Below are 23699 nucleotides of genomic sequence, written 5' to 3'. Positions count from 1 at the left end.
TTATGAGCGACCCGAACATCAGCCGATTTGAATCCGTATTCGCTCTAATATCAGCAAGCCACTTGAGATAAGAATTAGTGATCGTGTTTAGATAAGTCTCCGTAGACGTCACGGGAGTGAATATTGATCGTATAGTGAAACATGAGGCATAGTAGCGGGCAGGTGAGTAAAAAATGCATGACCACTGCAATTAAACTTAAAAGCAGTACCCTCGAAAGCTTGGGGGGGTAAAAGAAAGCGAGAATGCCCTGTCAGTTTAAGAAAATGCGGATATAAAACGTGAATAATGAAAAAGTTCCGAGCATATCAATCAATCAATCGTATTCGTCATCCATGGGTCCGATGGTGGCTTTATTTAGGCGCTAAAACGAATGCCGCACCCAGGCAAATTTAGTCAGCCAGATCTCTGTCGCTCGTGTAAGCGAAGCAAAGTTGTCCGAGAGTCCGTGAAAGCCCCCCCTCGGAAGGTCTAACACGAATTCTACCTAGGTAGCAGTTATAGTTGTGCAACAAGAATAGAAACTTAGAACCTCGTAAATAGTCCAAACCGCGGGTGCGAGTGTGTGAGACTCCCTCCCTATACAGCCCCAAATGATCTCGTCAGCTTCATCCTCTCCTCTTACGTTTTGCACTCAAGAGTGAGAACTTGGTCAGATACTAACGACAGCCCGATTCCTTTGGCCGAATCAGGCATAGCTTTACGACCTCGCAAATCGGACATTTTACGCAATTACAAATGCGAAAACCCGTCGCCGTTAGTTAACTCCGCTGGAGCTGCCTACTTTACTTTGCTCCCCTCGCCCAACCAATCCCCCATTTTCTTGTTTATTTTACGTGAATCAACAGCCTGCCTTTCTTGTTCTAGAAGCTCTTGTCATAAAGCTGAGAACCCTTGCTTCACATCAGATTTTATTTCATTCTCGGGTCGAGAATATCAACTCTAAAATCATCTGTCACCGACCCACACACATTTGCCGGCACTGCTACTATTCCGGTTGTGGCTGGACTAATAGATCATCAACTTCAAATACCCCTACGAACATCACATTCGGCGATCCGGTAAGAGTTGGGACTTGTCGGATTCTGAATACCGGACTCGAATTTCATCGTTTTTGTGTTTAGGACTCTCCCGGTCCAAGAGCTGAGGCCGTCCGGCGCTTCCGTCCGCAGATACGGAGACATCGCCCGGTCACCTCGGGAAGGGTCTTGAAGCCCATGACGACGCCTGAAAGCAAAAGCACTTAGAGTTGGTGTTTCCTACTCGTGGTTCGTTACGTACTTCTATAGCCGCTGGGGCTTTCTGGATGATCTGGCCATTCTCTATATAATATTCACAGACACTGCATCGTCACATAAGGTAGATAGCATGCGCAAGTCAACGACGCCTCAGCCAACTGGTCCAGAGAGCATCTCCTCTGCGCGGGTCTCCAAGCTTGCCAGAAGACCACACCGTAAATCGAGAAACGGATGCTTCAACTGCAAGAGGAGAAAAGTAAAGGTGAGTCCTCCCAGGAAAAAAAAGAAGAAAAATAAAGTCTCCGAATGTCCCAGATCAGAGCTGACAAGACCCCCAGTGTGACGAGGTGAAGCCAGCTTGTGCCAACTGCGTGCGCTTTGGCATACCCTGCGATTTCGCACCACAACCACCTTCTAGTGACGACTCAGCGCCGCACACTTCTCCCCCGGAGATACTATCAGTTTTAGCAGAACCTGCCACGACACCGCGACGTGGTCCTGGAAGGCCACGCAAGGACTGGGCTGCACTCACGCGACCACCACCTCCTCCCCCGCCAGCATCAGACAGGACGACAACATCGCCGTCTTCGACGTCAGCTACGCCAGTTTCCTCTTCAACCGTATCAAACTCACAGATATGTTCCTTAAATATTGCTGATGCCGAGTTGCTCTTCCACTTCATGGCCAATACCTCAAGGACCTTACACGATGCTGACGACCCTGTCGATGATATCGCATCCTTCTGGGCGCGAAATGTCCCCCAGATCGGCCTTTCCTACCACTTCGTCCTTCATATGATGTATGCTCTGGCAGGGTATCATCTGGTATACCAAGAACCAAAGGGGACTGAGCGGCATTCCCAGAGCCTCGCTCTTGCGGCGCATCATGCTGAGCTCGGTATTTACGAAATGAACAGGACTTTAACGAACCTTAACGAAGCAAATTGTGGCGCTCTCTATGTCGCAGCGGTGCTCGTCTGCTACTGCACCTTTGCAGCTGGCCCAACAGGTCCTGATGACCTTCTTGTGTGTGTCATTGGCGAGGGAATCTCACAAAGATGGCTTCCTGTGATTCATGGAGTCCGGTTGATCCGACAGAGCATCGAGCCGGCAACTCTCTTTACGGGCCTCATGGCCCCTCTCGGTGGCGGTGGCACAAATTCAGAGATGGAAGATACAAAACCTGATTTTATGGTTATGGGGTTCTCGTACATTGATTGGGTTGGGCCACTTGAGAAGCTTCGACTATGGATAGCGTCTCATGAGAACCCAGATACTGCTCTGTATCTAAGGGTTCACAAAAGCTTGTGCGATGTTTACGAGGCCAACTTTGGCAACGCTGAGGGACTTGTCCAAGTCCCAATGATGAACAAGTTTGTGTTTGGCTGGCTGTACCGCATGCAAGATCTGTTTGTCGGCTGTCTTCAGCGAAAGGCACCTCAGGCTCTGCTTTTGATGGCGTATTACGTCCCTTTGTTCAGGACAATGAAAAGGTCATGGTTTATGGAAGGGTGGGCCACGCATCTGCTCGAAACGATAAGAGGCTTGTTAAATACGGACTTGATAGGTTGGCTGGACTGGCCGGTGGAAATAAGTCGGCAGCCTGAGTGATAACAAAGATAGAATGGAAGAATGAACAAAACTGAATCTTGACTGTTCTGCTGTCGCACTGGATGATTTCGTGAATTGGCCTGATGGTGCTGTTTCAGAAATCCCCGTTGTGATGTTCCTTTCGAATAGATATCGAGGCTCGCGGCGAAAGTGTCGGTCAAAATATGTTGACTATGGATCAAAGAATATCGGCTCTGCTTTCTCATGATATAGGAATGTTGAAGAGACAAACCACCCGAATCAGGGAAAATTTGGGTATATATACACGTCCGATGACACGGCTGGCCCCCAATTTACTCCAAATCGGTTATGCCCGCCATGACATACGAGCCATTTATGCTAAGTGCCTCCTTTCCGAAATATCCGTCCCCAACCAACAATATGACTTCTTTTCCGAAAACCAGCCTGGAGTGCGAAAACCCCATGGAAGTGGAACTTCCATTTTCGTATACCAAGATAAGGTGTGTGCGGGCCCTGTGGCGACTCGGTTGTCGATCTTGGCGGTTGCATGTTGGTGGTATTCACATGCAAGCCATTCTCCTTATGGGCATGCCAGTGTCTCAGTTCACCTCTTCAGTGGCACAACAAGAAGTTCTGGGTGATGGTATAGATAGCTCCGCTAGTCGATTTCATCCGAATGCTTCACATCAGTGATCCTGTCTTGCACCCAATGTACAGCTGATCTCCCAAAATCATATATGCTGGAGCAAAAATAACCCAGGAATGTTGGCCTTCTCCTCCTCGAGGGACCTATAACTATTGCAATGAGTGGGTTCCCCGAAGGGCTCTGCCCAATGTCGGTGTTCATGATTGTGCGTAATGCCGCCGTTGTCGTGTTTCTTAACGTGACACTTTGTCGAAACGAGGTGCCAGTTTCTGTCTATCTTGACTACCTCAATCTCTGCGCCCGATCGATGATAGCATGGAGGTCCAGGAGCTAGTTCCTTCATCTGAGAAGAACGATAGTTATGTAAGTAACAAGTTAGTTTGGGGTAGACATCGTTCGCCCTAGACTGGATGTTGGCACCGCGGGATGAAACACTGCTTTCGTAGTGTTGAGTGTTGCTCGTTATTGCACCATCGTAAAAGTATGTCTCGTGGGAATAAGTATGAAAGCTCTCGGTTCTATTCTTGGGGGTAGTCTATGAGCAATCTCGTAGTTGAGACTTGAAACTGGACCATGGGATGGCGCTCGGAATTTCTCCATTCTGTGCAACTTTTTATGGCCGTATCGTTTCATTTTGGCATTGGTAGGGTTTGGAATTGGCTCCAGGATATTATCATCAGATTCGTTGTTTCTTTGAGCACCTTGAGCACCTTGAGAAGTAACAACGAGTTCAAGTGCTGACTTGGTAGATTCCTTAGTCTCTTCCCCTGATGCTAGCTTCAAACGGCACCGGAAACAGCGCCTACCGAGTTTCTGGCATTGAGTACACTGTCTTACTACTGGTGTGCAGAAAAAATCAAAAGTTTCTTCGAAAGGCCCGGACTCGGGTTCGGGATCATGGTCACAAGACGCGAAGATATCCTCGTGTAATGGGACCATGTAGGCGGATCGACTAGGCCGTGGTAGAGAGTGTAGGCAGCCAGATTACAGAAACACCTGTTCGAAACGACGTCGAGAGAAGTTTATGTGCGCACGTGTAGGGCAGCTCGTGATTCAGATGAAAGCTTGATAAACCTTACTTTGGTTCAACACTCACTAAATATCAGATTTATATATCTCGCAACTGGCTTTTAGATTGTTTAATGAAGGCTCAATATGAGTAGTTAGACTGTTTTGCAAAACTTTGGTATAACACCTGGACTGACTGTGTACCCAGTGAATGATATGAAGAGGGTGACAAGCAAACCGAAAAATAATGACTGGTGAGGATAGTCTTTGACGTTCTATGACGGCGTAACTCAGTATCAAATTACAGTTGCCGCAGTCTTATGAAGTTCAGCATGAAGATGGTGTGAGCTGATGTACTCACTCTTTCGCGTTACTTATACTACAGTGGTCTTAGGGAGCAAGAAAATACCAGACCTTGATATAGGATGTCAAAATCATTAGCAGAATGTATTCTCAAATTTTACTGCGGTATCTAGGTCCTTTTGTCATTGAGGATCAAGGTGCCGAGTTTTCTTTCCTCCCCTAGAGTGGCTTAACATGACATGCCTGTTGAATCAATAGTGAGTATCTCAAAATAACCTACAGCCTAAAGTTTGGAAGCGAAGTTTCTATTTATGCACCTGACTTTTTGTCCAAGGATCTGTGTAAGTTTGTTGGCTGTATGTTTTACGCTGGCTTCTCATTGGTTTACCATAAAGCACTTACCTACTGCCTGGGCTTCTGCCTAGGTAGGTACTACTAAGGTAACGAGCCATGTTGCTATCCGTTGATGATTATGCAAACGCCATGTCATATACGATCTGATTCGGCAAACTAGTAATGAAATCAGGATTGTGGATGACATTGCTGAGATCAGTATTTATACTACCCAATCGACATTACACTCTCTTGTTTATCCACAATAATTGTTGCCTTTCCTCCCATTACCCACACTCACTTACTCACACTCAACTATCACTTCCTCCATTTCCTGCATTCCTGCACAATATGAGCTCTTCTTTTCCTATAACGGATTTTCCGCCACGAGATCCTTCCCTCGAAATCCGCCCTGTCCCTCACAAGCGCTCTTTTAAAATCCGCTCATTCGGTCCTGGTGCTGATCCAGCCATTCAGAAAACAGCCCGGGATCTCAGTGATGTCGACCTGGATATCCGGCCCTCAGACTATAGTCATGAACCTGAATTCGATAGTCAAGTGTTTGAAAGGGAGAGACCCTTCAATCGATGGGTCCGTGACAATGAAGACTGGTTCGGCTACCGAAAGAGGTCTGACGATGTGCGCAAGCTTCTCTCCGCCGTAGAGGCACATCAAAATAAGACACGAGGACCACTCGGACAGGCAGCCACGGACCCAACGTGGGGTTATTTCGTCTTCGTCACATCTTATTCCAGTCTGGCGCGCAAAAACATCAACCAAGCCATGGAGAACCTGGTCCAGGCCACACTCAGAAGCCTGAGGCTAATGTCACCTTCTCTCTATAGTGAGGAAGCAACTAAAAGATTCAAGCTTGAAGTCATTGAAGACAAAGAGGCTCTAGAGAACGCATCAGAAGATCGAGTGAGGGAGGAATTCCGTGCTCATTTCAGAAGTCTCGGGGTACTTGAAGATGACCTCATGTTCAGAGGAATTGGTACAAGCAGGTTCTCAGCATGCATCCTTCTTGACGAAAAAGCAATCAGCAGATTGGCCAACTTTTCTTTCGGCCTCGACATCGAATTGGATGAGCCTCGTTTTGCCAATGTCCTCGTGAGGATGATCGATCCAAAATGGGACTATCCTGCGGAGCCCTATCCAGGGGTAGTCGATGAGGACGATAGGCCATATAGAGGCGGAGATGACTGTCCTGCTACTGCCCTCGCAGAGCTATATCGCATTATTGACGGAAATTTGATGGGGGAGTATCCTTATTTGTGAACTTTACCTTAGCCCATGCTACCCTATATCTGTAACCAATTCAGGTTTAATAATAAATGCAACTCTTCAAACTTCCACCTAACATTTCTATCAAACCCTATACATGGATGAAAGCTTGACTAGATATATAAGGCAATATACCTTACTAGTATGTCTAAGGTACTCACTCACTCTACAGATAGTGCTAGTTTGCGAGGGACCCAAGACACATGTACCTAGGCGGGACATCTTCGGCTATCAGTGAGCTTCGAATGACATAATTCATCCACAGAGCAGTTCCACCTGCAATAGCCTGGCTATTATGTATGATCCATTCATTCAATGTACTTTGGAGCGTTGTCTTTTGGACTTGTTGACTTCACTCGACTGAACTATTTCGTTGGCTGAGACATCTAAAGGCCCACCACAAATCTCAGCTTAAAGCATCAAGAGAGCAAAGGGAACTTCCACGAGCTTGGTGGGGGTGTCCTCCAACACAACAGAAATCTAGCCATCATGTCAGGGACAAAAGCAACCCTCAAGGCCATTAACGATGCTATTCGCCAGCAAAAGTTTGAAGATGCGGTGAGCAAGGCAAAGGAACTTCTGGAAAAGGATCCCAAGAACTACCAAGCGTGAGAATACCAAATATGTGCAACAGAGAGCTGCAGTACCCCGCCATGAGCGGCTCAAGCTGACAATCATTCCAGACACATTTTCCTAGCCTTTGCCTTGGATAAAAAGGACAGGCTTGACCTAGCTCAAGAGACTTATCGATCTGCAACGTGGCTTCGTCCCCAGGAAGCACAAGCATGGCAGGGCTTGATCAAGCTATTTGAGAAGCAAAGCAACAAGAAGCTGGCAGATTACCACCAGGCAGTCGTTAATCTGGCACAGATTTATCGAGATGCCGATGATATGTACAAGTGTCAAGATGTTGTCGACAAATTTGTCGACTTTGCAAGAGTCCAAGGCGATGAGACCCAATATGCTGAAGCACTTTCGATCCAACTCCCCGAAAGCCCTCTATACCCCATCCTCGAGGGCCGGTTCCCACACCCAGCCAAGACATATGAGACGGTAGCGCACATTTTAGAGAAGGCTGAGAAACACCGGATAAATACTCTCATCGGAGAGCGACGAACCAAACTGGGCGCTAAACTCACCGAGGTCACCCTTGACGCCAAGCGGGAAGTTTACAGCCAGAGTAAACTTGAGCATATTTATCGGCAACTAATCAACTGGACAAATGACGATGATTTGAGACGGCAGTATGAAGAAAAACTTCTCCAGCTCTGTTATGATCGTCTCCTGGTCGCTCCAACGGGCGCTGAAAAGGACGCCGAACGTCAGAAAGTGCTCGATCTTGCCAACGGCATGGTTGCCATAAGATATCCATACAAGCTTGCTTGGGATATTTCTATAGAGTGGCAGGACAAGAAGGAGATTCGAGAATGGGACGTGGATGTCCTTCGAGCGTACTGTTCATTCTTTCCCGACAGTGATCTTTACAAAGTTATCACAAGTTACCTGACAAGCCCAATCTCACCATTCCCACCAGAGAAGCCACAAGAAAAGGCCAAGGCAGCCCAAAGTGAGTCAGACGAAAGTTCTGACGACGACGACGGTGGAGTTCCCACCCTTGTGGTTCCTTTGACTGACGAGGATCGACTCATCATGATAACCGAAGGCATTATCACTGCTGATTCTGTTCTCGCGTACCGACTCACTGGTCAATATCTTCTTCACCTTGGAGAGTATGAGAGTACTGTTGAGCTTATGCGCAAGGGTTCGGCTCTATTAACACAGGAGCGTAAGAAGACAGGCCTTTCATTCGCAAACGCCGAGGACTCTTACTACCTTTCGCTCGGAACAGCACTAGTCTACTACCAGTCTCCCAGACATCACAAAGAGGCGAAGGAGCTGTTTGACAAAGTTCTCGAGCGGGACAACACTTCCACCTCCGCCTTGATCGGCGTTGGACTGATTTACGAGGAAGAGGAGGAGTATGATGAAGCTATTGAATATCTTACTCGGGCTCTGGAACGTGACCAAACAAACATCAGGGTAAAGTCCGAGGCCGCCTGGGTCAAAGCACTCAAGGGAGATTGGAAAACCGCCAAGGATGAATTGCACGAATGTCTTGAGCCGCTGGAAAAGCAAGGTACTGCATCAAAGGAGTTGCTGGGTGAGACGCAGCACCGCCTGGGAGTTTGCCTCTGGAACATCGACACTAGTAAGGCTGCACGAAAACAACGAAAAGGAGAGTGCGCATATGCATACTGGCTTAGTGCCCTGAACAACAACCTTAATTACGCACCCACATACACGTACCTAGGAACATACTATGCAGACTATGCGAAGGATAAAGGCAGATCACGACGTTGCTTCCAGAAAGCACTGGAACTGTCTTATGCGGAAGTGGTTGCCGCCGAAAGACTTGCACGATCTTTTGCGGACGACGGAGACTGGGATAGAGTCGAGCTCGTCGCCCGCCGAGTTGTTGACTCTGGCAAGGTGAAGCCGCCACCAGGATCTAAGAGGAAGGGCATTAGCTGGCCATTTGCTGCGCTCGGCGTGGCTGAGCTAAATAAGCAAGACTTCCATAAGGCTATTGTGTCTTTCCAAGCAGCGCTCCGTATTAGCCCTGAAGATTACCATTGCTGGGTCGGTCTTGGGGAAAGCTACCACAGTTCCGGTCGGCACATTGCTGCCACTAAGGCTATTCTGAATGCACAAAGGCTAGAGGAAGAAACCGAAGCAGATATTTCCGGAGACACCTGGTTTACCAAGTATATGCTTGCTAACATCAAGCGTGAACTGGGCGAGTACGACGAATCTATCGCTCTCTACAGGTCCGTTATTGAAACGCACCCCGAGGAGGAGGGCGTTATTATCGCCTTGCTTCAAACAACAGTCGACAACGCCCTCTCGTCTGTCGAGAAAGGGTTATTCGGAAAAGCAGTCCAGCTTGCAACCGAGACCATTGAGTATGCCAAGACAACCGAAGGCAGTGTTCTTGAGACTTTCAACTTCTGGAAAGCTATAGCTGATGCTTGCTCTGTCTTCTCTTCTGTTCAGAGTCGCACGCGTGATATGCCCTTCGAATCCATCAGTGAGCTTCTTAAGAAGGGCTCACAGGACGCTTATGGTATTTTCGCCAGTGTTGATAAGGTTGGCACTGATGTGGTCTTCGCAAAGGGCTTGTACGCAGATGATGAGCAGCCTAGGGTTGATCTCACTCGATGTATCCACGCTACGATCTTGTGCCACAAGCAAGGTGTTCAAATTTCGTCCAATGATCGCCACGCGCAAGCCGTGGCTTATTACAATTTGGGATGGGCTGAATATCGCGCCCATGTTTGCCTGCCATCTGAGATCAGGAAGAAGTCCAGCAGCTACGTCAAAGCTGCGGTGAGGTCGTTCAAACGTGCTATCGAGTTAGAAGCTGGGAATTCGGAGTTTTGGAATGCTCTGGGCGTAGTAACCAGCGAGATCAACCCTACAGTAGCACAGCATGCTTTCGCCCGAAGTCTGTACCTGAACGAGAGAAGCCCTGCGGCCTGGACGAATTTGGGAACTCTCGCCCTTTTGTCCGGAGATGTCGAGCTGGCTAACGAGGTCTTCACGAGGGCCCAATCAACTGACCCTGACTATGCACACGCTTGGCTAGGGCAGGGATTTGTGGCTCTTCTTCATGGTGACGCTAAAGAAGCCCGAGGACTATTCACCCACGCAATGGAGATTGCAGATGCATCTTCAGTACCTACCAGGCGTCACTACTCAAGCTTCCTCTTCGATCATATTCTTTCATCGCCTCCCAATGAAATCAACGTTGAATCGCTCATTCAACCACTCTTCGCTCTCAACCAACATCAAAGCCTCAAATCCGATGACCTGGCATTTGGTCACTTGACGACACTATTTCAAGAGCGTACCAGAGAGAGCAGCCGTGCTGTTGATACGCTAGAAAAAATCTCCTCGACCGTTGAGGCCGATTACGAAAGCACCGAATCCCCTCAAAGTCTTGCCAAGTTTGCTCTGGCCAAAACGGACCTAGCACGAGCATACCTCGCTTCTGGCTCATACGAGAAGGCAGTTGAGTGTGGCGAGCTAGCACTGGGCTTGAGCAGCGAGGAGGCAGAGAACGAGCTCTCAAGTGAACAACGCAAGAGAGCTCGCTTGTCTGCACATCTCACTGTAGGATTGGCGCAGTACTACAACAACCAGGTCGATGAAGCGATCACGTATTTCGAGTCTGCTCTGGAGGAGTCTACCGGCAACCCCGATGCTGTATGCTTGTTGGCTCAAGTACTTTGGGCTCAGGGAGCGGAGTCGTCCCGAGAGAGAGCTCGTGAAGCATTGTTTGAGGTGATTGAAAAACACCCTGAACATGTACAGTCGGTTCTTCTTCTTGGTGTGGTGGCTTTGTTGGACAACGACGAGGATTCTTTGGAAGCAGTTGTCGAAGAACTTAACGGTCTTCGCACCAATCACAAGGTAACAGCCTCAGAGCAGTCGCACATTGGCGAAGTACTACGTGTCATTGCCACGCTTGGAGAAGGACGCACGGAGGGGGATATGAGAACACAGGTACAGACAGATATCATGCTCTATCCTGACCTACCTCATGGTTGGTCTGCTCTGGCCCAATCTACCGGCGACGAGTACGCGGCTCAGATGGCGCTCAAGGTCGCAACAAGGGGCATTCCTCCAAAGGGGTTGTTGGAAGCCCAGGATCTAGCAAAGGCATATGCTGGAACATCTACTGCTGGAGATGCTCAGCGGGCAGCCTTCTTGGCGCCTTGGGAACAGACTGGCTGGACATCGCTGACCGCTGCCACTGAAAGCATTTAGCGAATGTAAATCTGTACGAGGATAGTTTGGAACACCATCAACGAGTAGTATATGGCGTCATAGAAGAAATATGTGCATAGGGGATGTCTGTATGCACAAAGTTGTTTGAAAAGGGGTATCAAATGTAAATCCACTGGGCCCTCACGATGCCTGTCTTTCATTCTGCCCTATTTCCTCCTTCAATCTCGCCAATCGTCCATCGACCCATGTTTTCTGCCAGGCCTCAATCTTCCCGCCAAGCATAACACACTTATCCGGCTCCAATAAGATCATTCCTCTGGCAATGACCGTCCCAGCCTTGAGTAAGATCTTCTCTCCAATCTGAGTCCTGCCAACTCCGATACTGTCAAACCGTCGTAGTTCAAGGGCAAAAAGTTTTGTTCCTTTACAATCCTGCAGGACGAGTCGATGCGTCGCATTCTTTCCTGCTGGTTTTGGGCCAGCTGTGTTCCGAGAAGTAGGGGGTCGCTGGGTTGGACCATCAACGCCATCTTCATCATCGTCTTCCGCTGTAACACGAACAACTTCTCTTCCACGAGTAGTCTCACCCCTAGCCACAGCCTCCATCTCTTCAACCTGTTCCCAGCGACTCGAGGCAAGATTCTCGATATCGAGCACTTGCACATGTACAGGCCTTGGGATACGCTTCTCGCGAGATTCTGTAGAGTCCGCATCAGAAGGGAAACTCTGAAGAGAACCTGTGTTTATGATTGTGCTGCCGGTCAAATCGGCTGCTAGCAATCGAGCTTTGGCAGTGGCTAGAAGAGAAGGAAGTGGTGGGGGAGGTGAGCGGGTGGTTATTAGTGAGTTGAGAAATGCAGTTGAGGGATGAGGAAGATTTTGTGCCAATATTGAAGCACGAAGTTGACCGACGAGATCCATTTTTTTTTTTGTTATTGGTACACCATCACAATACTGATCTTTTGGTGTTGAGAAATCTAAGATGGAGCTCGTACTCAGCCTTGTGAAGGGAATGACGTTTCAGCGGCTGAGAGTGGAGTATCCCCTAAACTTTAGCGTGCCGTGCCCCTGGATTGTAGGTCATCAACCACTAACGGTCCTCCAACGTGTCAAGCTCAGGTCAGCCTTGTAAACCTCCAGCTCATCAGCTTCAAGCCGAGACTCACGACGCTTCCAGCCACGATCATCCTCATCTTTCGTCTCCGAACTTCGACAAGTCGCAGGAATGTCTACAATAGCCTCACCACGCGATCCTCCTCGCCGTACTCCCACAAACTCCAACCGTCCCTCCTTCGAAACCTCTCGGTCCGCACTGGCGTCTCCTGTTCTCACACAAGGACCTACACAGCCTCCTGGGCCCCCTCAGCAACAGCAACGCAAAACGTCTTCGAATCGCGCTGCCCTTCGGGAGTACTACAATCTGCGCGCCTCAGCCCCTCGTATAGAGATTCCCGATTCTGAAGTCCCAGCCACTGAGATCGATGCCCCTGACTTTAACGCCGATGAATATGTCGCCAAGATTGTTGAGAAGAGCAGCCTTGAAGAGCTTTTGAGGCTATATACCCGAGTTGTGGGAGAAGTGCGTGCTCTGGATGCAGAGAAGAAGGCGTTGGTATACGACAATTACAGTAAGCTTATTACAGCAACAGAGACTATTCGCAAGGTGCGTCATGGGTTGGTTACTATTCAAAGAGTCGCGATACTGACAATAGTGACTAGATGAGAGCAAATATGGATCCCTTGAATCCTATGGCCTCAACACTCGACCCGGCAATCGCACAAATCTACAGCCAAGCATCTTCCATCCGAGATGCCCTCCGGGAAACCGTTCCCTCACCAGATTCTGAGGAGGGCAAGAAACGAGACGCAGCAACCAGACAACAACGGACAAAAGAACTCGCAGCACAGGCTCTAGCGACACCTGGAAGATTACGTGCTCTTGTCAACGAGGGCAAGATTGCGCAAGCGCGCAAAGAGTGGGTGATGCCACGAAAATTGCTAGAATCATGGAAAGAGAAAGGACTTGGTGGCAGTGATGTCGAAGAGTGTATTGAAGAAGGTGATGAGGCGTTGAGACCGGCCGATAATAAGAGCAGCGCTTCAAGCCCACGGATATCGAGGGACGAAAGACGATCAAGAGATAGTCGTGCGTCAAAAGACGGACGGTCATGAACTGCAGGTTACGAAATATACCCAATGATTTATTGCAACACTCCACAACTGCCCAGGGTTAATGGAAGAGATTCTAAACTTATTATTCAATATCATCAAAGAGATTCGTTAACCACGGCGTTTCTGTTTTGCCAGGTCATAGGTAGTTAGCTCATATAGAAGCATGGGCCATCTGGAGCAGATGGACAGTATAAAATACGATCACACACAGTATGAGCTCAGTTGACCCTCTTCCACTATTATTATACCTACCTAGTAGTTACAGTTTCTGCTCTTAGCTTCAAGCTCCAACAGCTTCTAGCCTCATGTCAAGCGAGTTAAACTAGAAAATTGCTGGTAAGTGAGCCTTGCGCCTTACACTATCAATTGGTAATAGAGCCCCCTGACAGGCTGTAGTCAAGACCAACCCCACGTTTGAGCCATCATATATCACGCATTTGTAGCACAATTGCTATGAGAGGCCCTGTTCCGAGGCTGAACAGACTGCTTACAACAATCTCAAGCTCGGCTCGATTTCCAAGCTCCCCCTTGGCAAGGGCTCTCCCTCTTCTAAACCCAAGAAAATACTGCACTTCTTGTCATCCCACAAACAACTCATCACTGAAGATGGCCGACAACGGTGCTTGGGGCGCCTGGCAGGTTGAATCTTCAACCTTCACAAAGGCAGTAGTTGCATCTATGCAGAAGCTTTACCCCGAGCAAATCGCAGACAAAAGCTGGGACAACGTCGGGCTCTTGGTAGGAAACTCAGAAAATGATGACAAGAAGACAAAGAAGGTCTTGGTGACCAATGACCTGACCTACCAAGTCGCCGTCGATGCTATTGAGCAGGATGTTAGTGTCATTGTTAGCTATCGTAAGCCTTCGTCACATATGTTGAGTCGGGTTTCGGAATTTACTAAAACAATGCTAGATCCCTTCATATTCGGAGGCCTCAAGTCCATCACCAACAGAGATCCTCAGCAAGCTACTCTCCTACGCCTTGCCAAGGCTGGTATTGCTGTCTACTGCCCTCACACTGCAGTCGATGCCGCTCCCGAAGGACTCAACACTTGGCTTGCAGATATCGTTTCTGGCCCTCACCAAAGCCGACGCTCTGTCGCAATCCCCTGTAGCTCTGCTCCCCCCAGTCACTCTGGCGCAGGCTACGGTGCCATCGGCCGCTTCGACAATGCCGTTTCTCTCTCCGAGATCATTCTTCGTCTAGCTGAGAAGCTCGGAGGCCTCAAGCATGTTATGGTAGCAAGTCCTGTTGGTGCTGATGTCAAGACTACCAAGATTAGCAGCTTTGGTGTTTGCGCGGGTAGCGGGTATGATGTGCTCAAGAAGGCTGAGGTTGATCTTTTGGTGACTGGCGAGACCAGCCATCACTCAGCTTTGAGAGCTATTCAGCAGGGACAAACGCTTGTCCAAGTCTTTCACAGCAATTCTGAAAGAGGATATCTTCAGGAAGTGCTCAAACCCAAGTTAGAGGCTGCTATCAAGGAGAATGTTCCCGAGGTGGAGGTTGTGGTGAGCAAGTACGACAAGGATCCTTTTACAATCTTGGATGTCAATGATCTCAAATAGTTTAAGTCCGATTGAAGAGTTAAAGCGCAAAGGATTAATACAATCCCAGATAAATTATATCAACTTCCATATATGACTCAGTGTTGATTCTTGGTGGTATGGGTCAAGTGACGTGCGTTTTCCCATAGACTGCGGCTCGAGGTCAGATGCCGCCTCACACTGTGCATTTTACCCCACGATTGATATCTAATCAATCAATCAATCAATCAATCAACCTCTTACTTTCGTTTTACTTCCATACCTTAATATCCCCCTTTCTCAAAAAAACACAACAATGTCGCAAATCACAGACGAGTCTCTACGTGAGGCCATCAAGCAGCGCCTCGAGGCTACTCACGTTGAAGTCACAGACATGTCGGGTCAGTTCTTTTCTACTCTATTCTACCCCGCGAACCCCTCCAAGCCGATCACGGCGTAGAATCCAACATTAGTACTAACATGAGGATATTGTAGGCGGCTGTGGTCAAGCCTTCAACTCTGTCATCGTCTCTCCTCAGTTCCAGGGCCTCAACTCTCTCAAGCGCCACCGCCTCGTCAACGCCGCCCTCAAGGATGAAATCGCCATTATCCACGCCTGGACCGCCAAGTGCCAGACACCCGAGGAGTACGCAAAGACGAGCGCAGCCAATGATACCGCGCAAGCTTAGCCATCGATCGCCTTTTCTTTATCTTCCACGATGTTGGGGTTATACTACATGGAGTTTCTGCATAAAAAGGGCACGCGATAAGCATAGGAATGGAATGGTAGGGCGGGAATGTAACGGAGGGTCTAGATAACGATATCCGAACGTAAGCGGTCTTTATGCCGCTGTACATCACCAAATAACAAGAAAGCCAAGGAATCGAGTTTATAATTAGAGCATCTTTATTTGGCAAGCGTACAACGCGGAAACAACAAGATGTGTTTGTATGCGCCAACACCATAACCTGCATCAAGGCATTCATCCTCTTTTCCTACCAACGCGTCTCCATACTCTCGTGAACCAATGGCCATCTCTTGGCTTGAAATTCATGTATACGTTTATGCATCTACAAAAGACCTAGCAAGTCTTCACTGTCCTTCTTGGGCTGTTGAGGAGCTCCGCCTTGGGCTTGTTGTAGCTGCATTGCTGCTGGTAGGGGCTCGCCTGCTGACGAGCCACCAAAGTTCAATCCTTCGAAACCGTTCATCAAGTCGTTCATGTTGTTGCTGGGACCTGCAGCAGGTGCAGGAGCTCCAGAAGCTTGCGCCGGCGCATCAAACATGCTCATCATATCAGCCATGGCACCTGAAGGCGCACCAGCAGATGGGCTGGCCACTCTGTCGGGAGTTGCTGAAGCACTGTTCTGCTCCTGAGATGCAGGCGCGGCGCCATCAAAGTCGATATCCAACAAATTCTCAATGTTGTTTTGAGGAGCACCGCCAGATCCGTTGGACGAGGCGGCAGCGACTGAAGCAGCGATAGGGTTCTCGGCAGCGTTTTGTCGCTGTTCTTGGATAGCTGCTCGCTGGATCTCATCGGCGCCGAAACGACCCTTACCCACGAACGACTCAGGAGGCTTATGGTAGACAGAAGCGAGAGTGGAGAGTTCAGTGAGGAGTTGCTCCAGAAGAGCCGGAGGAAGGCTTGTCATGGTTGTCGTGATCGTGGGCTTTTGAGATAGAACAATGTTCTGAGAAACGTAGTTAGCAACTATTCCGATCATCCTTTAGACGAATTTCTCACTTTAGCAACTTCGGGATCAGAGGAGAGAAGACGCCAGTAGACATATGCCCTGTCGCGGATATCGGGGTTATCGTTCTCCGCTGTCGCTGCTTGAAGAACCTTTTGAACAAGGCCCTGGTTGCTTCCAGGCTTCTTCAAGAACAGCTTCACCACCGCTGTCAATATTTGCAGTTGCGTCTGCGAATTCTGTCAGTTCGGCCCTAATTACCATTACTATGTATGTGACTTACTTGCGTGAACTCTTCCATAAAGGACTCAACGAAACTCTCCAAGATCTCGTCTGCATTGCTGATCTTCTCAGCATATTCTCCAACAATCCAGATGAGAGATCCGCGGGCAGTGGGCTCATCCAACTCATCAATATGCTTGCAAAGTGTAGGAATAACGCCCTCGTAGCCAGGGTACTTTCGCAGAATATCCTTGATAACGACAATCACCTCCTGGACAACGTAGTTGACCTTGGTAGAGATGAGATCCTCGAGGGCCGCAACGCACTTCTCGGCGGCATTCTCAATCTTGATGGCTACTTGGCCAATTGCTTTAACGGCTCTTCGGACGAAATCCATATCAACTTCAAGAGCATACTCCTTCAACTCGGCGAGAAGCTGTTCGTAGTTATGCTCGTTGGCTATCCTAACCATAATTTCCAACTTTTGAAGCTTAACATAGGGAGGGTCAGTGTATTTGCAGAAGAAGACGCGCATCTCCTTGCTCAGAATATCTGGCTTAGCCTGGAGCAGGAGATCAATGTTTCGCAGAGCGACGTATTGGACCTCAGGCTGAGAAGCAACCAAGGTAACTGGATTCGGTCAGTGTGTAGCCTTAATATCTTGTAGTCATATACATACCCAAGGGAGGAGCCATTTTCTTGAGGTATGATCTCACGAGCTCAGGGTTGAGAGCCTTCATGTGAATGAAAACAACCTTGACAGCAGCAAGAACCACACTAGGGTTAACATGCTGGAACTGAGGTGCAACACGCTCACAGATGTGCTCCGACTCCTTCTGATCTGACGCAGAGTAGTTGGCCAGGGTTGTCAGGATAGTGACTCTTCCCCATTCGGTACACTCGTTAAGGGCCATAAGCAACTTCTTCAGCGTCACAGGCGTCACAATCAGTGCCCTCGTTTCGGGCGCCGTCTCGGTGATCTCAGACAAAGCGGTCACTGAGTTGGCGACGACCATGGGGTTGGGATCGCCAATCAACTCCTGAAGGGCCTCCAGGAAGCCGTTCTCGATGCACATCTGAGGGTTGAGGTCGAAGAGTTTGGCGACGCAAATGGCAGCTGTCTTGCGCACGTACGGTGATTCGTCCCGCAGCGTCTTTCTCAGGGGCTCTTCCATATAGTCCACCATTTTGTCCACTCTGATGCATCCCATTGTTCGGATTGCCAGTGCTCGTATCAGCGGATTTGGGTCTTCGGAGTCTTGAACAAATGTATTAACGGCGAGAATGCAAAGGTCGGGATGCGATTTCGCGTAGTTCCTGGCCATCGTGTCAGCTCTTCATCTTACGAGCAGCTATAGAACTAGAGAAGACAGCTCCAGCAGCTATTCGGCTTCGTCCACATACATCAGGTAGAGGTATACAAGCTTCTTCTGATCAAGGTCGCCGGTCGCAATGTTCTTGAGCACATCTGGGAAGAGTGCCGACACATCCTTGCCCAACGTCATGGCCATGATGGTCTTCTGAATCGACTCCTTGCGCTCGTATGCATACTGAGAAACCAAGCCAGCGCGGAGCTCAAAGGTTTCGCCCTTTCGAGGCACGGCAAAGGCGCCGCGAATGCGATTTACCGCCATCGTCGAGGTTCTTGGAGGGGCACGGGACAGGAGTTCGAAGGTTGGAGAGGAACGAGAGATTGGGTCGTCGAAGACGGCGGTGACAGTCTAGTCGAATTGGTCAGGCCGAGTACAAGCTACTTGTCCTCAAGTATCGAAAGTCAGCATCCACCGATATTATCGCGTATCGGAGGATGCGTCTAAGATAGGCGACGTCGTCGAGATAATCGGAAAGGGAGTTGATCAATCTTGGTACGTATGAGCAAGGCAGATGTAACTGTCACCAAATATGCCAAGGCCACGAAGATAGGTCTAGGCCACTGAGTCGCAGCCCAAACCACCAAAGGGGGGCGTTTTACAGCGACCCTGTAAGCTCCAGTTAGTGGATCGAGGCTAGGCTAACCCCCTAACTCTAAACTTCCGCCTGATTGCCGTTCGCGTGTAGCGTGGCTTCAATGGTTAACAATTTATTTATTTTTGGCCACCTTCAACGCAAATACGTTGTCCAGGCTTAGTCACCCTTTAACTATCAGCTCTTGTTGAACTGGATCTCAACATCATCGCAAGTCTCGAGAGGCATCAATCACAGACACGAAGAAAGAAGAATTATCTAGGGTGTTCTCGATGAAGCCATAGTGTTATCTGGGTTCCCTGGAATAAGAGTCCTCGCCAAATCGAACAATGGTGAAGAATGCCGTCTTTGTTCCCGTAGGATAACGACATCTAAGAGATAACAGGCGCTGCCAAACCTCCGTCGACTCTTTATCGAGTCACGAACTGACGACGAAGAACGAGATGTCTCCAGAAAAGCGGTGGGCCGTCTTCCGGTTTGTCCCAGCGACACATACTGATTGAAAGCAGTTCTATAACGCCGTCCTTTTCATGGGATCAATCGCTGTTTTCAGTCTCATCGCCCAAAGATTAAATGCTGGTAAATGATGGACAGATCATTATCGTCGTCATTACGCTCTAAAGATGCCATTCGAATACTTAGAGCTTTAATCACTAATATTAATCAAGATTGATATGTAGCTGAGACTCAATCAATCATCGACTTCTTCCGCCTCTTCTGCTTCTACCCCTGTCTCGCTCTTTGTGGTTTCCGCTTTGGCTTCTTGTTTTCGCCAAAGACCAGCCAAGAAATCGTTGGTGCTCGCCTCTTCAAGACTCTTGTCCTCCCGTTTCTTCATGAATCTTGGAAATCTCAAACTTAGTCCCCTCTCATCACTCACGAGACCAATCGCTGCAGTATAAGTCGGGCTCAATGTTATATCTGCAAATGCCATTTCCCACACTTCTTGTGGTTCGAACCAGATATCTGGTCTTGGACCTGAATATTCGACGAAGGCGGGCTGTTTAGTTCTGGTGTTCTTGAGTTCACCGCTCTCTTCGCCATCGTCATAAAATTGCCGATTGGCCTTATAGAATGCATCTGTGAATCCAGACATGCATTTGCATACTGCCTCCAGGGACCCTGTCTCCTCGTTACGGCACGCCATGAGAATGGGTGACCACCATTTCGCCTTGCGTCCTTGCCCATGCCACCCGGCGACCGGAATAAGATCGAGAGTATCAAAACTTGCGTTATAGTCTTTCTTGACTTTGAGCCAGGAGTCAAGTCGTTTGTCTGGCTCGTAGGTAGCCAGTAAAGGTTTGCGTCTCGTTTTCGCTTTGGTCTCTCCATTTTCATCCTTCTTTCCTCTCGATTTTGCTTTTCCTTTGGACTTGGACTTTGGTGTTAGTAATTTGTTGGTCCCGTCCAACCCATCGCCATCTGCCTCTTCTGTGCATGGCACTGTAGGCAAATTATCCAAGATCTTTACCATGATACCCTCGCATTTAATATCCGTGGCAGCCTTGAAAAACTCCAAAACAGATTCGGAGTCCGCAGACGTAGCATCAAGACTTTGTACCCAAGTAAAGTGATGCGGTATTTCTGTGAAGAGTGATCGTAGAAGTTCTCTTCTTTCTCGAAAGGGCCGATCTAGCAACGGTTGCCCATTCAGATACATCAAGTCGAACGCGAACATGCAAACGTCCACAGTGATACTTCCGATTTCGACATCTTTTCTTGCTCGGTTTGTGAGTGTTTGGAAATTCTTGAGCTCACCAGTTTCACGATCAACTGCGACAACTTCACCTTCCATGATGAAGCTATCAACGCCCTCTCCGCGTATCTTAGGTATCAGCTCAACCAAGTCAGGATATTTGTCTGTCATGACCTCCAAGTGACGCGAGAAGATGCTGACTTTTCCACCCTCATCACAGTGTATTTGCGCTCTCTGTCCATCGTACTTGAACTCGCACGCAAAGTCTCGGCCCTGTAGCTTTGTGAGCATCTCGGACAAGTCTCTGGTGATGCTCCCGAGCATAGGTCGTAGCGGTATATGCATGGTAAGACCACACCGTATTAGTAATTCCTCGGAAATTCCAATCTCTAGGAGAACGGGCACAAGATCGTTGTAATTCGGGCGCCTCGCAAAGCAAGCCTTGACTATCTCCTCAGCCCGACCCCAAATTTCAGCCAAATCTTCTTTTTTGAGCTTTGCAAGATCAGATACCGATTTCAGGGGGAAGTCGGCCCCCGGTGGGCGTGAGAGCAAAAAGGCCCGTGATAAAGCAATTAGCATCGTTGTTTTTACAGCACCAATACGCAACTGTTGCCTGTTAGAAGGTGACAACGAGTATTGACATGGCTTTCTTACATGTTGAGAAAGTGTTCGCACAATGAATCGACTCTCTTCACCACCGCGAGCGTCTTGCAGTAACCGATCTACCAATCTTTGCTTCGTTTCGGAACTACCCTGCCCTTGACTGCTGGCAATTTTCACCAGGGTTTCATAGACGCCCTTGATCGTGAGGGGTTTTGGTTTTCTGAGAGTGAAGCTCTGCTTTTTCTTGGCTTCAAAAGCCACATCTCCGGCATCTCCATATTTGTCGTAAATGGCCTTTAAAGCTCGGTTGTCTAGTCCACAAACGTTCCGTAATGCTTTTGATATCGCTGAGCCGCCCAGTCCGAGTTCCATAGAGATATAAGGAGGTGAGATTGCATTCGTTGCCAACCATACCTGCGAAAGTCAGAGAAGCTCAGGAGATGTGGATTCGGACATACAGCTGGTAGTAAGCTGGTTGGATCTCCCTCAATAAGAACTCTTAAGCAGTTTACAAGGGTATCTACAATCTTAATCCGGCTTGTAGTGCCGTTAATGAGAATAAAGCAGCGTGTGAGAAGGGCATATGACGCATTGCCGCCTTCAGAGGCCCAGTGCTCCTTCAGTTGGTCCAGATACTCAGATGGGTCGAATGTCAGAGGAGTTTCGTCCAGAGCTATTGATGTGGTGGTCGTATCTTCAGCCATGCCTGCTGCCTGAAGACTCAGTGTAGGTTTTGTAGAGGTGAGTATGCCAGGCTTGTTGAGAGATGTTGGGAGGGTGACTGGGGGCTTCGGCTTTGGGCCTGCAGGACTAGGGCTTTCATCTCGAGATACTGACTCGATGTGTTTGCTCGGGAGCTGAAGTGCCTGCGCTTGTAGTGTGTTCTGTGGTGTGTTTGCAACTTCCTGGTCCCATTCTGCTTGAAGCTTCCTAGCTAATTCTTCGTCTGTTAATTCTGTAGCAGCATCACTTGATATACCTTCAGCGTTTTCTTCTGTCCTTGAATTTTTACTTGACTCTGTGTCATTCTGTTTTTGCTTTGAAAAGAAGTACTCAAGACCACGGGCTGGTGTTGATGATTTGGTGCCGTTGTTGAGCTTCCGTTTCTTGGTTGGACTGGGCATATTTGCATTGATGTCTAGGTTGACTGAGACTACCACCCCTAGTAAAAGAAGGATTCCAGAAGAGAGACAAAGTGAATCCACCACAAAGCTTATGTAAATAGAGCAATACGCCTCTTCACGTCCTTGTTAGTCAACAAGTATAACCGCGGCGGGCTCTATGACGACGTTGGCGCGAAGGCACGTGACTGAGTTTATAGAGCTTCGAAAATCAGGAACCAGCCCGCTCACTCAACGCTAAACCATTTCGGCACGCACAAGCGATTCACTCACACAACCGTCGAAATCTTCGTTCTGCCCCACCATCGCGAACCTCCCTCTCCCCCAGAACATCACCCCTCATAACGACCCCTCCTCTCCCTATAAATCAGCCATAATGAACGGTGAAGATCCGCCTGAGAGGCCCAGCGAGATCTCGTCTATCATCAACGGACTCGAACGATACAACCCCGAGGCTGTCGGCGCCCTTGAGACCTATCTCCAAGACCAATGCGAGCAGAAGTTCACTGACTGCAATGCCAACCGAACACTGCTGAAACTGTGAGTCCTCTTAATATACATATATACACAGTACACCTCGGGCTCTTTTAATGATGACCGTTTGTCAACGTTTCCTATTACCTGACTAGTGTGGCGGGTTGTTCTCAACTTGGCCGCACCTGAAGTCAACTTTAGTGCGACTGAAATGCCTAATTACTCCAACAACCTTTGGCATCATCATTGCTCGACCCGAGGCTAACTTCCCCAAGATACCAGCTCAACCCCGACCGTATCAAGGATGAGGTGATCACCAACGTCTTGGTCAAGACAATGACCCAGTTCCCCTCGGCACAGTTCTCTCTCGCTCTTCACCTTATCAACCCCTCCGCTGCTGTCACTGGCGACCTCGGCGAAGCTATCACCAAGCTCCGATCCCTCAACGGTCAGCTCGAGGGTGCCCAGTACTCCCATTTCTGGGCCGATCTCGACGACGACATGGTTGCCGACTTGATTGCCGACATTCCTGACTTTGAGGACGTGGTTCGACACCGCATCGCCCTTCTCGTCTCACAGGCTTTCCGTGAGCTCCAGATCACCCATCTCGAGTCATGGCTCGGCCTCAACGAGGATGCCACCAAGAAGTTCGTTACCGAGGTTTGTGGTTGGACTGTCGAGGGTGATGGCAGCGTCAAGGTTCCCTCAAACCCTGACAACGAGGCCAAGAAGGCTGAGATCCGTGAGGACGTCAACGTCGAGCAGTTCTCCAGGGTAATCCGACGGTCGTGGGAGGACACTGTTTGAGCTTTTTGATGAGAGTTTTAGCGGATCACAAGGGATTTTTCGCGCACTTCCCCCACCATCTGATTGGATTCGGACATCACGGTTGATGATGCGGAGGGGTTAGGAAGGGCTCAAATGGTAGCATGGCGGGGGTTACAAAAACTAGGCGTTTAATCGGACATGACATTGCAGAGCAATCCAAGGATCTAGAAATGCATAGAACTTTGCGATTTACTACAGCGTATCTGGCTCATGTAGACCGA

The 23699-nt window shown here is 48.8% G+C and overlaps 10 protein-coding genes; 7 read left to right on the top strand and 3 right to left on the bottom strand.

Moving 5' to 3' along the window:
- Positions 1-1366: 1366 nt before the first annotated feature.
- Positions 1367-2846, top strand: FFUJ_13561 (uncharacterized protein; the record flags this gene model as incomplete). XM_023576260.1 has 2 exons in its annotated part: positions 1367-1498; positions 1575-2846. The coding sequence occupies 2 exons, from the start codon at positions 1367-1369 to the stop codon at positions 2844-2846; spliced, it is 1404 nt and encodes a 467-aa protein (XP_023429435.1).
- A 2602-nt stretch (positions 2847-5448) lies between these two features.
- FFUJ_13560 (uncharacterized protein) lies at positions 5449-6375 on the top strand (the record flags this gene model as incomplete). The annotated part of the gene is made up of 1 exon (XM_023576259.1): positions 5449-6375. The coding sequence occupies one exon, from the start codon at positions 5449-5451 to the stop codon at positions 6373-6375; it is 927 nt and encodes a 308-aa protein (XP_023429434.1).
- Positions 6376-6870: 495 nt separating this feature from the next.
- FFUJ_13559 (related to SKI3-antiviral protein) lies at positions 6871-11211 on the top strand (the record flags this gene model as incomplete). XM_023576258.1 has 2 exons in its annotated part: positions 6871-6989; positions 7065-11211. 2 exons carry the CDS (start codon positions 6871-6873, stop codon positions 11209-11211), a joined length of 4266 nt encoding a protein of 1421 aa, XP_023429433.1.
- A 141-nt stretch (positions 11212-11352) lies between these two features.
- FFUJ_13558 (uncharacterized protein) lies at positions 11353-12093 on the bottom strand (the record flags this gene model as incomplete). Its single annotated transcript, XM_023576257.1, has 1 exon — positions 11353-12093. One exon carries the CDS (start codon positions 12091-12093, stop codon positions 11353-11355), a length of 741 nt encoding a protein of 246 aa, XP_023429432.1.
- A 304-nt stretch (positions 12094-12397) lies between these two features.
- Positions 12398-13344, top strand: FFUJ_13557 (uncharacterized protein; the record flags this gene model as incomplete). XM_023576256.1 has 2 exons in its annotated part: positions 12398-12835; positions 12892-13344. 2 exons carry the CDS (start codon positions 12398-12400, stop codon positions 13342-13344), a joined length of 891 nt encoding a protein of 296 aa, XP_023429431.1.
- Positions 13345-13950: 606 nt separating this feature from the next.
- On the top strand, positions 13951-14913 carry FFUJ_13556 (related to Ngg1p-interacting factor 3; the record flags this gene model as incomplete). XM_023576255.1 has 2 exons in its annotated part: positions 13951-14200; positions 14258-14913. The coding sequence occupies 2 exons, from the start codon at positions 13951-13953 to the stop codon at positions 14911-14913; spliced, it is 906 nt and encodes a 301-aa protein (XP_023429430.1).
- A 274-nt stretch (positions 14914-15187) lies between these two features.
- FFUJ_13555 (related to BolA domain protein) lies at positions 15188-15560 on the top strand (the record flags this gene model as incomplete). XM_023576254.1 has 2 exons in its annotated part: positions 15188-15272; positions 15367-15560. The coding sequence occupies 2 exons, from the start codon at positions 15188-15190 to the stop codon at positions 15558-15560; spliced, it is 279 nt and encodes a 92-aa protein (XP_023429429.1).
- A 382-nt stretch (positions 15561-15942) lies between these two features.
- Positions 15943-18422, bottom strand: FFUJ_13554 (related to beta-adaptin; the record flags this gene model as incomplete). XM_023576253.1 has 5 exons in its annotated part: positions 15943-16566; positions 16620-16796; positions 16850-17418; positions 17468-18105; positions 18193-18422. 5 exons carry the CDS (start codon positions 18420-18422, stop codon positions 15943-15945), a joined length of 2238 nt encoding a protein of 745 aa, XP_023429428.1.
- Positions 18423-19444: 1022 nt separating this feature from the next.
- Positions 19445-22179, bottom strand: FFUJ_13553 (related to DNA ligase (ATP); the record flags this gene model as incomplete). XM_023576252.1 has 3 exons in its annotated part: positions 19445-21058; positions 21107-21469; positions 21514-22179. The coding sequence occupies 3 exons, from the start codon at positions 22177-22179 to the stop codon at positions 19445-19447; spliced, it is 2643 nt and encodes an 880-aa protein (XP_023429427.1).
- Positions 22180-22552: 373 nt separating this feature from the next.
- On the top strand, positions 22553-23457 carry FFUJ_13552 (related to eukaryotic translation initiation factor 3 subunit 11; the record flags this gene model as incomplete). XM_023576250.1 has 2 exons in its annotated part: positions 22553-22716; positions 22926-23457. The coding sequence occupies 2 exons, from the start codon at positions 22553-22555 to the stop codon at positions 23455-23457; spliced, it is 696 nt and encodes a 231-aa protein (XP_023429426.1).
- Between the last annotated feature and the right edge of the window lie 242 nt (positions 23458-23699).

Source organism: Fusarium fujikuroi, chromosome FFUJ_chr04 (genome assembly GCF_900079805.1).
Source record: "Fusarium fujikuroi IMI 58289 draft genome, chromosome FFUJ_chr04".
NCBI lineage: Eukaryota > Fungi > Ascomycota > Sordariomycetes > Hypocreales > Nectriaceae > Fusarium > Fusarium fujikuroi.
This window is presented reverse-complemented; position numbering and strand designations above follow the sequence as displayed.